The sequence below is a fragment of the Phalacrocorax aristotelis genome, chromosome 1 (genome assembly GCF_949628215.1).
Source record: "Phalacrocorax aristotelis chromosome 1, bGulAri2.1, whole genome shotgun sequence".
In the NCBI taxonomy this organism is placed as follows: domain Eukaryota; kingdom Metazoa; phylum Chordata; class Aves; order Suliformes; family Phalacrocoracidae; genus Phalacrocorax; species Phalacrocorax aristotelis.
This window is the reverse complement of record NC_134276.1, coordinates 25,226,691-25,244,274: the sequence shown is the minus strand read 5'-3', so window position 1 is coordinate 25,244,274 and position 17,584 is coordinate 25,226,691. Positions and strand designations below refer to the sequence as shown.

Here is a 17,584-nt window from a genome sequence, read left to right as displayed (position 1 = left end):
TTTTACCTGAAACATTTACATAAAACATTCTTAAATAAATACAGAATCCTCCACAAATGATGAAAAGCTTAATAATATACCTTGCTCATCAACACTGGCCACACGACAACCTTTAAATTCACACAAATCAGATTCCAAATGTGGTAATACAGGATGAATAGGCAATTCAGAGGTTACTTCTTTCTGTATTTTTTCTTCTTGATACAATAAGGTATTCTTTATTGTATAAATAAATCTCTTGGATCGCTTTCTCAAGCTAGATAACATAGTCAGGCTTTTAAAGCCAGACTTTGTAAGAGTATTTTCTCTGTTTGTTAAATGTAGGTCATTGCAATTATCTGGAGACGTAGCACTACATACAAGTGGGTGAGACAGAGCATCAGTCACAACAGATTTAGAAGTTGTTTTTAACCGCTTGGAAAAGTTGCCGTTGTACACCACAGAATACTCTGTGGCATTTGTACTTTCAATTAAAAAAGAATTACAGTTTAAGAAGCTCATTTTGGAAACCTTCTCAGCTGCACATCCTTTTACTAACTTTGGACCTTGAACACTCAGAGACACAGATTCTACTGGAGTTATTTCTGATGTTGGGTTGTTTTCAGAATTTTTTGCTTCATAGCACTTTTCTGACAAACCGACACTCAGCTTTTGTGCTTTTATCAAGCCCGAAGTATTCCATAGAGATGTTTCCACAGCATCATCCTTGGTCATTAGTACTGACTTTTCTTCTAAATTTTTCTCTGTACGTAAGTCAGAGGGTGGAAAGCTACATACAGACATTTCCAAGTGAGTTACATCAAGACCAGATAAGTTCAGTTGAGACCACTGACTTGATGAAGACAGCGTGTCTTCTTTCACAGGCTTCTCATTCTCAGATGACGTGTGTGTTCTATAATCCTGCACATCTCCTGCAATCCTAAGTGACTCCAATTCCTTTTTATGTCCTATTAAACAGCCATCTTTACCATCCCATGTATCTTCATCTGTGTTTTGGAGTAAAGAATCCTTCATTTCAATAGAGTGGCTTTTTTCAGTCCAGCGAGTTGTTTTCACTTCCTGTGAAATGCCAGCCTTTCTTCTAATAGACTGCTCCAATGGAAGATCCCCCTCTCCTTGTGCTTTATCTGTGTCTGTGTTTATTTCTTGTTTCTCTACTCCATCCAGAGCATCTGGCACCAGCAGAAGAGTTCCACTGGACTTCGCAGGCATGTCGAATGTATCCTCAAAGCTATTCATCTCACCAAATAAGCCATCTAACATCGCCGACTCTAAATAGTTTAGACAAGATGGAGAGAGGAAAAGAAGTACAAAATTAAGTTTTAGGAAATAACTTAACAGCATTGTGTTTTTACAGGTAAAAACAGCTTTCAATTTTACAGCAATTACCTTTATTCAGGAGTGAATTTGGAAAAATAAATCTACATGCCTTTAAAGTAAGTTACTCTTCAACAGCAGCTATTAGAGGAAACAGGAGGCAAAGGACACATATGCAGATGCCCTGGCTTCCTGAGGACTGTGATGGTTAAGCAGGTTTCCCAGATGAAACCTGGCTGTCTTAGAAGAATTTTGGTTTTTCTACAGACAGGAGAATGAATAGGTAATTTTAAAAGATAAATGTCTAGATTTTTCCCTCCAAAATTTATACCAGATGGTAGGCACCAAACACCTTAAGGAGCTGCCTATTTTTGTCGATAACTGGCAGCTAAGGAAACTGTTATTTAAGGATGATTCTAGTAAATTATCTTTTGCTTTGATATAGAATAGCATAGTGTCAAGAACAATTTAGAAAGTATTCTAATTTTTTAAATTTATTAGGAAGCTTTTAAGAAGTTCCAAACAATTGGCAGAAATATTAGAAAAATCATGAGAATTTTTTATTTGTGTAGAGAAATAATATGCAGTGGGGAAAAAACCTACACTCTACTTCGTAGACAGCCTTGAAAGCTTACACGTACCAAATAAAAATATTACCTTCTCAAATATATGAAACTAGGCCTACCTATCAAAATAATTCACATTCAAAAAGGTAGCTAGATTTTATTTTAAGAGTACTTTTTAAGGCTTTTTCATGTAAGAGAAATTGTAACTAAGCACCTAGAAAACATCCTTGTCCTCTGTTTTCCTTGGGCGTATTATCAATAGCTTAACTTTTTCCATATGCCTTTTTTAGGTACAATTTCTATAATTTAGCATTATTTTCCCTATTAGAACTTTTAAATAACCTAGTGTACAACAGATTTTCCATCTGCAAGTCCACAGAAAATTTCCCAATACTTGGTCACATACATCCAGCTATTTGTAATACATCCACTAATGGTTCATGCCCATGCTGTAGGCATACAACCAACTCTCTTACCACATCTCTAACATTACCCATTCTCTTTACTTTCCAGTTTTGCCTGAGTGGCATAAGGTATCACTAAACAAGATCTCAAAAAGAAGAGTCTGTAACACTACAGATTGAGTGTACAGGTTCTTTTCCCTTATTGAAGTGCATTCCTCTGGACTAACTTGTGTGTCCACATCCTTTCATCCTGTAGTAATTTGTCAACAGACCTTTCTAAAAAAAGACAGTTATATTTCTTTTTACTCAAACAGGAGCTGTTACCTTTAATCGAAAAAGAAAACCAGGAGTATCTAGAAGATTGTAAAGATACTGGTTGTAAACTGAATAACCTGATGCTGGGGAGGGAAGAAAAAAAAAAAATCAGGGAAGTTCATTTTGACTTCTAAACTCACTGGAGGATCAGTGAAATGAAAACCTCCAAAACAAGGGCTGCACTACAGAATTCTCCTGTTTTCCCAGTAAGTGCCCTAACTAAACAATAACTACTGAATTTGATATCTCAGTGCGTCTCCTTCTGGGTAAATAATACAATACTCAGGAGAAAAAAAAAGGCTTAAACATTAGATGTTTCTACTCTGGAGTCACATATTGACTGACTGTTAGAACATATTTCCCCATTTCAGGCTGGAATTCTTATTAGCAGAAGGCATTGAACCTATTTCTCCTACTTGATGAATAGCTCTAGACACTGAGGTTAAAGATAGACCACTTATTCTGATCAGGGTTATAAATGGAATGAGTGACAAATTTGTGTGGGGTCTTTTTGTTTGTTGGTTGGGCGCGTGTTTTTTTTTTTTAATTAAAGAGTTTAAATACAAAGTTTTGGGCAACAGGCCAGGGTGACATATCTAAAGTGTTTCAGAATTTGATATTTCCCACCAGTTTTGCAATTTAAATAGCCTCCCAGTCAACATGCTGATTCTTATATGTTTGAAGAATCTTAACTCTGAATCCATGGTTATATACCTACAGCAAAGCTGTGAATTCTGCTACAAGGGCCAGATGCCTAAAGCTCAGTGTTACAGTGACCAGTCTTAGACTCACTTAAACTAGGGACATGAACCTTAGGAATTAATGACTGGGCTGTAAATGAATATGCTTAACAAATATGCAATGAACATACAAATTTAGCTCCTTTTGTGCAATTCTGAAGCGTTAATACATGACAGTACATATCTTGCAGTCCATAGTTATGTTAAATGTAAAAGTTTAAAGAAGTTTTCCTCTCTCCCAAATTATTACAACTAAAAATACAAAAAATCCAGCAAAAAAAAAATCTTTGAAATATTTGGTCGTTCTTATACTTTGGACTGAATGCTTATATTGAGCCTCACTTCTATTAAGGACTGAACTGGTAAAATATAAATTATCTCTTCATATCCTTAAAATAATGTAGGAATTTAAAGCAGTATTATGATCTCCCTTATTCTAACTGAAATAAAAATTATACCCAATAAAACTGATTGCCTTTCACGATCATACAACACTATTCCAAAGAAAACCAACATTTGAAAGTACAAGCATGGAGGTTTGAGCTATCCTCCTTATACTGCATCTTCAAATGCCAAGTTAACTACTATGAAAAGGGGAGGACAGAGGAGAAAAAAAGAGACACTTGCAAAAGTTATTTTGTACTTTCAAAAAACCCCCCATGTTTCTTCTTCCTCTTATTTCCACTCATTGTTTTAACTAGCCTCTCTACTGTAGTATGGGATGCAATAAGCCATTTTGGAACACAGCACAAGTCATTAATTTGTCCTTCATTTCTAAATATGTTTTACTGACTACAGATTGCTTGAATATGTTTTCAATAGTACTTCTGACGGTCAAATATTTTCAAGCCATGACAACTACTTTTTTTTTTTTCTCAGCATATTTGAACCTACAATTCAAAAATAGCAGTATAGATTGCCCTGCAAGCAACAATGCTTCCTGACCCCAGCATTCTTGGCCCTCCTCGTCAAATTCTAACCTGATTCTTTCACAGTCCTTACATGTACCACCAAACAATATTTTAGGGCAGCCCATTCAATTCAGATAAGGAGACACATAATCTAAGGATATATCATCCTGTCTAGCCTGTGTGAATCTCTACAGTACCCATTTACACCCATGCTTGCTGAACAAATTTCTGCTAATATTCTTCCCTTCTGCCATCATTTCTCAGCAAAAATTAAAGCTCACATTGAAGTGTACATTTTTCACCCGTTCACTAAAACAACCTAAGAACAGAGAATGAAAACATTTTTTTTTTTTCTTTGGCTCAGTATTTCCTGCATTCATTTAAAAAAAAAAAAAGCAACATTTCATTTTCCTAAAGGATTTGTCCTGCTTTGAACTACTAATAGGTAAAGTAAATGAAGAAAGGATATAGCAAGATTAAAAAACAAACTCACCACAGAATGAGTATTGGGGTAAAACTCCATGATAAAGCTAAATCTATTCAATAGTTAGAAGTAGTATTCTTGCTCCCCCTTGAGCCTGTACCATTTTTCTCTCAGCTCTCCCATACAGCATCACACCTTCACCTACACCAGTACTAATCTGGTTGTCATCTAGTGGCATGGCAACCTGATTTAAGTTGCTGACTCAACAGAAACTGATTCCTTTGTTTAAGACCAGATTAGTTTTACAAAGTTGAATCAATTCAGGAAGTCACACAGCTGGCAGAGGAAATAAGCCATAAGATCAGCTCAGCGTGACTCTACCCTCAGTCTTGCTTCACTGTATACTCAGTAGTAAAGCATCAATGCATACCAAAGTCTTTGCTGTCGTCTTCAGCATTTAGCTTTACCGTTTCTGGTATAGACAGCATACTTGTATCACTTGTCCCAGGACATTTATCATGGTTGGAAAAAAAGCTGTGTAAAACCTGTAAACCAGACATAAGCTGTTACATACATCACATATCAGTAAGTGTCACTTTAACAGTAAAGTAAGCAACTAAACATTTACTGCAATATCTGAATTCTGCATCTCTTAAAATGAAAGGTAACATTTTCACAGCTACACCTGAAAATAAATAAGCAAATAATCCTCATTTTCAATGTAAACCACGTTCCATTCTACGATCAATTTAAGGGCAGCAAATGGGTTCAACAGTTTACTATAAGCAAGCCCCTTAAAAAGGAACAAAGGAGATATGAGAAAGGAAAAAGCCGTTTTGCTTATTTTAACTTCTAACGGTTTGTTAACTGAAGTTTCAGGTAGTTAAGAATCAAATGTAACTTTGTAATTGAATCCCATTAGCACCATCCTCGGTTTTCAGTCTGAATAATTGTTCTGCTTTCATAGATGCAGAGTAAAATTATCCTTTTGCAGGAACTCTCCCTTCCCTAACAATATCAAAGGTCTGAAATTAATACTCAGTCTTGGTATAGTGGTTGAGCACTAGAAGTTATTGGACAATAAAAGCCAAACAAAAACTCCCAAAACTTTGACAGAGAAAAAAACCCCCAAACCCTCAGGTAAGTAGCGTATTGCAATTCCTAGGTTTGATGATCTTTGAATGATTCTCACTGCTGCTGAATCCAAGTGATTTTTTTGTGGGTTTGTTGGTTTGGGTTTGGTTTGTTTTTTTTTTTTTTTAAACACAGCAAAAAATATATTTGTGAAAATACAGCCTACAGCCAGGCTTTGCAAATTTAGTTTTGTGAGCAGTACCTTTTTAAAATAGACAGATAGGAGGGCCTAGAATGAGGATGACAGAACTTTTTAGTCTTGGCTCAAGGAATGTACATGTAACTAAATAGCTCAACTGAAATTAAAGAACAGCATAGCTCTTAAAACTACTTACTATCTTAGCTCTTTCATCCTGTTGCTTTGCTCCAGAAATAGAATCATTCTCTCTAGCTTTAGAAGAAAGAAAGACAAGTCAATTCATTTGCTCCTAAACAATCTGCTGAGTGTGTTCAAATATGGTTGTGTTTTGGGAGGGTTTTCTTTGGATTATTTTAAATGCAACTGAAATCTATAAATAAAAAGCTACTAAAAGCTAACCATAAGTTCTAACTAAAAAGTCCTACAGGCGAAGCTGCGGGACAGTGTACAAAAGCAGTTTCATAACAGCATAAACCACCCTAAATCACAGGTTGCAGTTGCTGCTAGGTAGGTAGGTTCATTACCACTCTGAGACCACCATCACTGCCAATCCCCTTTCCAGCAGTTATTCATGGCCCTACTCTCTAATCTTTTCTGTCAAAGGATCTGGATGAGATCTTCAAGCCTTTGTCAAGACTTTGGATTTTTCCATTCCCTCCTACAAGAGCAGTGATATCTTTGCACCTACATTACAACAGGAGAAAGTGAACCCTATTTTTAAGATGCCTGAAGAACAGCGATTTCAAATAATATGTTTCATTCATAGACACGGCATCTAAGGTCCATGTAACAGACAAATGACTCACTTTTTCCTTTTACAGGTGACAGATGGCAGGGAGTGGGCATCACTACTATAAAATACTAGGCTCCTCCAGGAATTGGGAGAACGAGAAGGAGAGCTCAAACCACAACTCATCTCCCAGAACATCATCATTAAGCTATGGGTACTTTCCGCAACCTTCCTTTTCAAGTCACATCATTCTGAACCAAAGACACCCAAACCAGCCCAACTCAGTAGCCTTGTGCAGCGTCCCACCCCCTCCCTGACAGCAGAGGAATCACAGAATATCTCAAGTTGGAGGGGACCCATAGGGATCATCGAGTTCAACTTGCTGCTCCTCACAGGACTACCCAAAACCAAACCACATGACTAAGAGCGCCACTGAGACACTTCTTGAACTATGACAGGCTTGGTGCCATGAGCAATTTTTGCAGGAGGAGATTCCCATTTCTTGCATGCATTCTTAATATGCTTTATATGCCTGCATACTCTATATGCTTTATACAGTGATAGTTTAACCACATCAAAAACAGCAATGTCAGGAGGTAAGCAGATGTCCAGGTTTTCCCATTTTCTCAAGGGTTTTCATCAACAAATCATAAAGTCAAATTTCATTTTGCTTATCATATGCTAAAGAAATCCCACTTACAGCAACACTTTAGGTCATAGCTTGATGTTTAGCATCAGTGTTAGTGCCACTTAAACAGTCATCACCTACTCATTCTCATCCTCAGTTATGCTGGCACAGCTGTTCATGCAGCTGTGCAGTAAATGAGGTCCTGGAATTGTCCTGTCCAAACAACTCAGGACTTCAATTGGAGCAGTATCTCACTCTGTCTCACTGCATCAATGTGATAGTAGGCACAGTGAGAGGGCTTAAAAATGCTGAAGCCAGCACTGCTGCTGTGGAGTTTACTCAACAGGTTGCCTCCTTAGACTTGATAAACATACTCACATGACTTAACCTAATAGTATCAAGTTTTGTAATAGTGCAAATATAATCAATCATTATCTAATCCTCCTTCTGTGCTTTGCTATGTTATTTCTAAGTTTATATTCCCTAATCCCTTGTACAAAGGAAGAAAACGTTTGAAAAGCAATGGCACATTTAATTTCATTTCCTTTTAGGGCTGCATTAGTTAAAGTCACCTGCTAAGCATCACTGTAAGAGTTTTGTCCTTTTTAATAAAAGAAAAAAAAATCAGTTCACACTAAGTGAATTTTCAGTGTCAAAACTAGAAATTTTTAACCCTTAGCAACTGTTCATTTTTAGAAATACCTATCATCACTGTTGCACCAAGTGTAGGAGGTGTGGCTAAAGAACTTGACCAGGACATATCTGGATCCACTTCAGCTCCCAGACTTTCAGAAATACGATTTGGAGTTCTGACCTAAAAATATATTTAACAATTATTATTTCTATGCAGAATTTTAAATGTACTACTCAGGAAAAAGAAAACGCAATACATGAATAAAATACTTACCTCCAAAAGTTTTGGTGTGCAAAACAAGCTTCCATATGGTCCTAAAAACCATTATGTAATAAGGGCATTAATTAATACCTACGACACAAGCATTTATATCTACAGATAAAACCAAGTAGTGAAAATACAAACCAGGCATATTGCTTCTCTGGGGTGTTCTGTAATTATTCCTTAAAGAAGTTGGACTGCAAAACAAAACCAAATAAAAAAATACTAATTTAACTTCTCAATTTCTGAAAGTAAGTAAATATTTCAGACTTTACATATATTACTGCCTCCATTATTATCTTTCTCTGAAACCACAGCTATTTCCCTAAATAAAATGCAAATTTCTCCTAAGCATCAGTATTTTAAACTTTACCATAAGTTTATTACAAACTGTAAAATGCTTCTTTTGTGAAATATGTTAATTTTCAGTGATTATTTGTCAGACAAATAGTTTAATAGATTTCAGTATAACCATGCATTTCTTATTATGCTGTATGAAGCTATGGAAATTGGCTTGGCTAAGTTGATTTTAATTAAATAATTAGTTTAACTGTTCTTACAATCAACACGAGCACTTTGATTAGACTTAGCTGAAATATATACACTTAAATGTAGAAATCAAGGGTATTACTAAAAAACCTCAGTAAATATTATCAATAGCTTTACAAATTACTAGTTGAGAAGCACATGATACATCACTACTACTTTTTCTTGCACTGCTTGTTGAGGATTTGTGAAGCTGAAATAATGCCAACAAATGCCATATGCCAGCTGTGAAAGAGCAGAAGAATAGAAAGGAAGAATACGTAAAAGCAAGGAAGTTTTCAAAATTAGCTAGTGTTTTATTTTCAATTCACCTAGCAACCTACAAGTATCATAACCATACAAGATTATTCACTGCTCTGAAAAAGTCTACCAGTCAAATATGGTGTTTTTAATATTGCTTTTTGTTTAAAATCCTGTTTATATTTGTGTTGTAATTTTTAACATACCTAGCAGCAAGGAAGTTGCAAAAGGTACGAGGAGGAGAAGCAAGTATTTCATTTTCTTGATCCATTTTTCTTCTTGTGATACCCGGGCTTATCAAATTCTCTCTGCCTACACCACAGAGTATAATAATCAATACAACCTTGCAAAACTACAAGCAACAGTTTCTATTTTGAAGTTCAAAGATAAGCTTTTAAAAAAATTATGCAATATTTGCTTAATTAAAAATCAGACACCGAAACACTCAACACTACCTTCTCCTCTAATGTTCTGAACATGTTCAAATTCCATATCCAAACAATGCTAAACACATTTCCAATGCACAGCCAAAAATAACTCATTATGTCACTTTATTCATTTGATATATTCATGTTCCGGTATATTTTTTTTATATTATTCAAGTCACCTATTCCATGTCAGTTTTAGTGTACGGTATTGTGCCTTTCTTGTCATTGCAGAAGTTATTATTAGGAGAAACTCAATACATGCAAACATGCTTTTGTACCAGCTTTCCCTCAAATTTACTTAGGACATACACTTCTTGATTTGAATAGGGAGCATAAAGCAAAAATTATTTCTGGAACTGTTAGCAGAGGGACTGTTACTGGTAGCAATAGCTATTTATGTGCTATGCATCTCCAGGCAAAAGAGAAAGAGTGTGCCCACCAAAGCAGCAGAATCCTCTGAACAGTGAGCCCCTCACATGAACAAGCAGCTACTCAAAAGAATTCCTACTGAGAAATCTCCGAACAACTTCCGTATCAGAAATTACACCTAGGTTTCTGCACTCCTCTCTGCTTCTGAGTTCCTGAGTCCACATGCTCAGCACAGCTGCATCCCATACCATACCAAGGTGAAATCCATCAGCTTCCATCCACGCTCTTGTTTTAAACAAGAAATAAAACTACATACATGAGTCAGTTGGCTGTAACCAAGAAAACCGGGCAAAAAAGGTCTCGGGCCAGCCACAGGTAGCTATAGAAACTTTGGTAACAGTCATCTTCCCTTCCTTACAGAGTGTCTGCATCCACAAGCACAGAACAAAATTAACCGTTTTGAAACGGAAGAATCATACGGTTCATTTGTTTGCCATTTATGAAATGCTACGAAGAATTCACTAGGGACATAACGCTGTAAAAGTCCAAATAGCTAAATTTAGAAGAAACATGTTCTCAGCTGAGAATAGGTTGAGCAGAAGTTCAGCCATAAACTTAAGAGAAGTGAACAGGGTAGCAATATTATAAAGTTTATTTGAACAGTAACACAGTTCTACAGCTTTAAAGACTTTGCTTCAGGATCTAAGAATGATTCTGATAATAAAGGGAGTCTTGTCTTCGTCTGTAACCTGTTTAAAAGAGCTTCTCTTACTGTTAGGAGAGCACAGACACAGTAATGCACATATCAGATATTGCAGAAACAGGGTTCGATTTTCTTTCATAGAAAAGATTCTTCTTTCCATGGAGGATGGGTACTATGGCTTGCAGGTACATAAAGAATGAGCAGAGTGACGTATACTTTCATGGCACACTTGGAATTTAGAAATAAGGTAGTGAGAAGTACCTCATAAAAGCAGTCTCTAAATGGAAAAGTGTAACTTCTTTCCACCCATGACTTACAGTTTTACTAGCTCAAAGAGTTTAGTGCTTCAAAATCTTTCTAAAGAAAGGTTAAGGAGTGCCTTAAAGATGACCTCATACTTCAGCATGATAAGCATCATTCTCTCTTGAAAAGATTTTCAGAGATTTTGAATAAAACAAAACTCAGACTGCTAAAAAAATTCACTCTGATTCTCAGTCACCAGGTTACACTAATAAGCTCATATGATCCTTATATTAACAGCATTTGAAGTATTAGGACCAGCACAATATCTTTTCTACAGGGAATTTTGCATGTACATTACCCATTTATTGCAAGGCTGAATTAATTATTAAGATTAATTCTGCATCTTTACAGGTGATCTTCAGAAGCCTAAGATAACCTTTTTACTCATACAACTTCTGCAGAAGCATTATCTATTACATTAATAATCATCAGGTACCACAACAGAAAGTATATTAAAAAAAAGAATCTATTGCTTCTGGAGCACACAGGCAGCCTTTAAATAGCGCTTAAAAAAAACCCCAAATTACTTACTTGCTCCTATTTTTTTCTGATCCAGTTCTTTTCCAGGAGAAGAATAAGGTTGCAATATCATATTTTCTTCTTTAAAAATCAGTGGAGTTGATGCCAGCTGACTGTACGTGGAGGGTTTTGCCCTCGGAGTTTTAAAAGATGTTTGATCAAGCCAGCCAATGGGACCATCATGGTCTCCTAACAATTTAGGCTCATATGAGGGTGCTTCTGCGCTGAGTTCTTCAAACCAGTTAAGACTGATAGGCCCTAAGTCTATGAAGAAAAACATTAAAAACTCCACATTAAAAAAAAAAAAGAAAATAAAGAAACCTGCCAAATGGCATGCAAACAAACATGACAAGTATGAGTTCATATGTTATTAAACCAGGACATAAAACAGAAGTCTCCATTCTATATATGATACATGTAAAAGAAGACTTTAATTAGTTGCAAATTAATACTTAATTAACATTCAATGCAGGATGTGAAAACACATTAAGCATTTAAATGCTAGCAGCAAAACATGTTGCTCCTTCCCTTGTCATACTTATGTTTATTTTGTCTCTAGATAGCTTTGAACTCCAATACCCACAAAGTATACAAGAACGGCTGCCCAAATTCTCAGACCATTAACAAAACTAATCAACAAGTAGATAAATATCCAGTTTGTTTAAAATTAAAAGCATACACCTGACTTTTACTTTATCTTATTTTACTCAGACTGGCAAGTTAAACAGGATCCTTTTAACATTAATAAATCATACAACTATAGGTGCATTTGGCAAAATACTAAACCTGGCCTGCATGAGGGTACATAAGGAAGCTGCAGCTAAAAAACAAGTACAAAAAACCAGCTGAGCACACATTACAAAAAAAAAAGCTACAAATAAAATGTATACAGATGTTAAAAAAAAAGGTAGATATTAGTTAATACAAATTTGGGGCAAGTAGGGCTGCTAACAAGTTGCACCACACTTTTATATGGAATATACAGCATACAGCAGATGCGTATAAAATAGCAATGTCCAGAAAGCAGCCATAATAAAAGTTATTTACTGTAGACAAGCTGTACCTGATTCACTGCAATGTGCCTTAAATATTTCAAAGAAAGTCGGTCTTTCCAAAGGTTTGTAAGCCATTTTCTGATCCATAACATTACTGGAAGCGTTGCTGAAAAAAACGAGAAGAGAGAAGAAAGCACTTTCATACAGTGCTATTCTAACATCTAACGTCATAGGGCTGCAAGTCTTAACCCTGCTTTGCTGCATTTCTTGGTAGGTGTGTCATAACCCAACACGTTTAGCTTTAAGACTGTGGTGTATGCATCCAAACATCACAATGATGAACACGGTACGAAGCCAACAGACAAGAAGGGCATAGAGAATTATACCAGAGATAATAACAATACTCAGCAAATACAGGAGAAAAATCAAGATGGAATGGGCAGAACACAGAGGTACTTTAACAAGAGATATTTTAAATATAAATTAAAAAATCCATGCTCACTACTATATGTTAGAATATATACTATTACTCTTCGAACCATTACAACTTAGGGGCCAAGAATTTGTTTAAAGCTCCTCTCAAGCAGAGCAGACGTTGCCAGTTTCACAGTTCTATTAAAAAACTGGTATAAGATGGCCATAGAAAATTTCCTGTTTAACACTTATTTCCACCGTAAAATCAGTTTCCCACGTGACTGCTGTTTTACACACACTGCCTTACCAAAACGACGGGAAAGACGGGACATTTAAAACAAGGATAAAGGCTACCCTAAGACAGAAAGCCACGAAATTAAAAACTGCCTCAAAAGTACGTTTTAGACGACGAGGCGACCTGTCCACTCCGCTTCCCCTTAGGGAAAGCTCCTGCCGGGCAACCACCCACGCACGGGGTGAAGCCCCGCTCACACACACACCCCCCCTCCCCACACCACCCCCCCACCCCCACACACCCCCCCCCCCCACACACACACCCCACACACACACACACCCCCCCACCCACACACCCCCACCCACACACACACACCCCCACCCACACACACACACCCCCACCCACACACACCCCCACACACCCCGGCGGCCCGGTAACGGCAAACCCCTGCACCGGCTGTGAGGAGGAGGAGGAGGAGGAGGAAGAGGGTGGCAGCGGGAAGGGGCCCCACCCCAGGGGGCAGCGGGGACATCCCCCCCACGCGAAAGGGCAGCTCCCCGGGCCGGGCACACGCAGGGCATTTACCTCCCTCCAGCCCCTCAGGCGGCGCGGCAGCCACAGCATCGCCTCACGGCCGGGACGTGGCGGCACCACCGCCGCCCCGTTCAAAGCTTGGCGCCAAGGCAGCTCCAAGCGCCTGCGCACTGAGACCACCCACCGCTCCCGCCTGCCCGGCCCGTGCGTCACGGGAAGCAGGCGGTAGAATGGCCGTTGCTACGCCTCCACGAGGCGGGGCGGGGGGCTGGAGACAGGGCGGGGAGGTGAGACCTGCGGGCGGTGGAAATAACGGTGTGTTTTGTAACTGCTCCGCGTCCAAGGCTGGCTTCTCACAATAGCCAGCAGAGAAAGAAGGAAAACATAGACCCACTGTTAAACAGAAAAGGAGAATCAATCACCAATGGTGCTGAAAAGGCAGAGGTCCTCAGCACCTTCTTCACCTCTGTCTTTACCAGCACTGTACGGTCCCAGGCTTTGGGAACAAAATTGCCAATTGAACCAAACACCAACCCACCATCGGTGGAAGAAGAGTTAGTATATGAACTACTACAGGAGCTTGACCCCCACAAATCAATGGGTCCTGACGCCATCCACCCGAGGGTGTTGAGAGAGCTGGCTGACATCATCACAAGGCCGCTCTCCATAATCTTTGAGAAGTCATGGAGAACAGGGGATGTCCCAGAGGACTGGAGGAAGGCAAATGTTACCCCAGTCTACAAGAAGGGCTTGAGGGAGGATCTGGGTAACTATAGGCCCATCAGCCTTACTTCAATCCCTGGGAAAGTTATGGAGTGAATCCTCCTGGGGGCCATCAAAAGTGAAGCACGTGATTGGGAAAAGCCAACATGGCTTCACTAAAGGCAGATTGTGCTTGACAAACCTGGTGGCCTTCTATGACAAAGTGACTTGCCTGGTTGACATGGGGCAGGCGGTGGACGTTGTCTACCTGGACTTCTCCAAGGCCTTTGATACAGTCCCCCACAGTCTCCTCCTGGAGAATTGATGTGTTATGGCCTAGACAAGTGGTCTGTGCAGCGGGTGGGGAACTGGCTGACAGGCCGCACCCAAAGGGTGGTGGTAAATAGCTCTTTCTCAAACTGGCAACCTGTCACTAGTGGAGTCCCCCAGGGATTGATATTGGGCCCAATGTTATTCAACATCTTTATAAGTGATCTGGATAATGGCATCAAGTGTAGCCTGATGAAGTTCACTGATGACATCAAGTTGAGTGGGGAAGTAGACACTCCAGAAGGGAGAGCTGCTCTGCAGGGACATCTGGATAGGCTGGAGGAGTGGGCCAGCAAGAACCTTATGAAGTTCAACAAGGAAAAGCATAAGATCATGCACCTGGGAAAACATAATCCAGGAGTGCAGCACAGACTGGGATCCACCTGGCTGGAAAGCAGCTCTGTGGAAAAGGACCTGGGGGTCCTGGTGGACAGAAAGCTCAACATGAGTGACCAGTGTGCTGCTGCGGCCAAGAAGGCCAATAGGATGCTCAGTTGCATCAAAAAGGGCATCGCCAGCAGAGAGAATGAAGTCATTATCCCGCTCTACTCAGCGCTTGTCAGGCCACACCTGCAGTACTGGGTACAGTTCTGGTCCCCGCTCTACAAAAAGGATGTGGACAGGCTGGAAGGGGTCCAGAGAAGGGCCACCAAGATGATCAAAGGATTGGGAAGCCTGCCATATAGGGAGGGGAGAACTGAGTTTGTTCAGCCTTGAGAAAAGGAGGCTCAGAGGGGATCTCATCACCATGTACCAGTACTTAAGGGGTAGTTACAAAGATGGAGACTCCCTTTTTACACATGGAGAGGACAAGGGGGAATGGACACAAGTTGCTCTTGAGGAGATTCCAATTGGACACCAGAGGGAAATTTTTCACACTGAGGACAGTCACCCATTGGAATAATCTCCCCAAGGAAGTGGTTGAAGTCCTGAGTCACACGTCAGCCAGCCTCACACGTCCCTATATACACGAGAAATGAGGTATTCCAACTGCCTGTTCAATAGGTGTTAATGCCAATGTCCCAGAAAAAGGCTCCAGAAGTCCTACAGCGAGTAGTGGTGCTGTGATGGCATGTCATCGCCTTCAGCGGTGTCAACCTCATCTGCTTTGTCAGGTGGTTTTGTAGGTCTTGACACATTAAATTATGGTTGTTGATGTTATAATAAAGAGAATATTATTATCCTCCACATATGTGTCCATTCCCATTTTGATCTTGCTAAGTTCTTGGCCTCAGAAATGAGTCCATAAAATAACTTAAGTTTGGGTGGAAAATTCTTCCTATTGCCAATTTTGAGCTAGCCATCCTTCATTTTAGCTGGATGTTCAGCTGCTCGTGTGTTAAAAAGGGGTTTCTTCCTACTTCTCCACACCAGTCCTTATTTTTCAGTTTTAACACACCACCTACTTACTCATCAGTCACCTTCTTCAGTATCTCTTCACACAACAATTTCTCCATGTTCCTCCTCCTTCCAACAAACTTCTTTCACTTCTAATCCTGCAGTGGGCTGGGGAGGTGCAGTGACTGGTTCTTCCCAAAGCATTCCACAGGAAGCCACAGCGTTGTTTCGAATGATGGCATGTAGTTGCCAATTTAATCTCCATCTCCCTCCCAGTGCACCCTAACAACTTACTCTTTTTGCAGCCACACCACAGTTCTAAGGTTTAACTTGGTCCTCTCGATACCCTGTTTTTGCTTTGAGTTGATAGACGGTGCTTTGAAAACCAAGCCTAACATGGAGCCTTGAGCCATCTTGCTTTTAACTATGATGAATTTGTTTCCTGAATCTCAGCCCCTTTTTGTTTCATAAAAATGCTGTTTCTTACTGATTTATTTCAGATACTTGAAAAGTTCCATCTCAAATACACTGTGAATGTTTACAGATGTCATCCCTACCAGCTCTCCTCTAGCCCTGATCTTGATGGCCCACTGAATTTTATAATGCAGCACTTTTGCAAAGGTGGAGTCATGCAAAGAAATTACTTCACATCACAGCACGTCCAGGGACTTGGGGATTCTACAGTCTCTAAAGACTCACAAACACAGTTTCGATGATTTAATTATATGATTTTAACTATATTACCTTAGAATTGAACTAAGGTGATGTAATTATGGAAGAAGGACTATCAGTCTAATATGTAAGTGCTTGTATTGCTAACATTTATTTCATTATACCGCATTAAGCCACTTTTCCCAGTATACCTGTTTTCCCTCTGGAGTCTTGCACAAACTGAAATACATTCCATCTTTTCCTAAACCAGTAGGGTTGATAGAAAAGCTGCATGTAGACAATCCCCAAGTAATGGGGTAATGGCGATGCTTGGACCTTTTAATACCGATAAAGACTTCTTTTCAGAGTTGCAATTGCCTGCATTCTTTGCTCAGTTGTCTGCGGGGTACCCACATTATCTGGGCTTTGTTAGTTTTCCAAACCCCCTTTTCCTTCTTTTAAGACCTTAAACAGCAGGAGTTGTGAGCAAGCAGCCTTCCCCTCACTATGAACGCCGTGGCTGTCCCAGCTATGGCTGAAATACATCCGTTCATCTTTACAGGGTCTTGCAGAGACGTGCTACTTTCTGAGCACCTATGTCTTTTCAGGGCTTACACAGCTCTGTCAGGATCTTTGCCGATTTACAGCGGCATAAACAGCTGGGATTTTATTCAGCTCTGGATTTGTTATTGCAGTTTCCAGCCCTGCGGCCGCATTTCCTACCTGAAACCAGAGGCGAAGGCCTCTGGGAGCAGGGCAAGCCGGCCTGTGTGCATGTGGCACAGCGGCAGCCCAGCTCTGTACAAGCCTTGGCCTTCTGCAAAGGCCTTGATGAGCCAAGGAAGGGAAATCCTGTACGTGATGGCCGGACCAGGGGCTTCGCGTTCTGCGCGTCCAGGCTTCCCACTCCGCGTGCTGGGAAACACATCGACTCCTGTTTCAGCTGAGCCACCAGGAAGAAGCTCTGGGAGCAGAGGTGAGGGCAGACGGGCAGACCTGCAGCCCTCCCTTTGCAACCAATTCCCACCCCCAGCTCGCCCCACGGCTGGGGCCAATTTCCCCATCAATTAGCAA

At 39.8% G+C, this 17,584-nt stretch overlaps 1 protein-coding gene across 2 annotated transcripts in view; it reads right to left on the bottom strand.

The window, feature by feature from the left end:
- BRCA2 (BRCA2 DNA repair associated) overlaps positions 1-13,666 on the bottom strand; it is a 39,372-nt gene extending 25,706 nt beyond the window's left edge. Inside the window, exons 1-10 of one of the 2 annotated variants that reach the window (XM_075084778.1) lie at positions 13,541-13,666; positions 12,375-12,472; positions 11,324-11,575; positions 9,196-9,301; positions 8,348-8,400; positions 8,216-8,256; positions 8,011-8,122; positions 6,147-6,202; positions 5,108-5,222; positions 81-1,271 (exon numbers count right to left, since the gene is read on the bottom strand). In XM_075084778.1, coding sequence (XP_074940879.1) covers positions 81-1,271; positions 5,108-5,222; positions 6,147-6,202; positions 8,011-8,122; positions 8,216-8,256; positions 8,348-8,400; positions 9,196-9,301; positions 11,324-11,575; positions 12,375-12,453 — 2,005 coding nt within the window. In that variant the 5' untranslated portion in view covers positions 12,454-12,472; positions 13,541-13,666. Of the gene's footprint in view, positions 1-80; positions 1,272-5,107; positions 5,223-6,146; positions 6,203-8,010; positions 8,123-8,215; positions 8,257-8,347; positions 8,401-9,195; positions 9,302-11,323; positions 11,576-12,374; positions 12,473-13,540 lie in introns of those variants that run through there. The other variant, XM_075084786.1, reaches the window with a different exon arrangement.
- Positions 13,667-17,584: the final 3,918 nt, after the last annotated feature.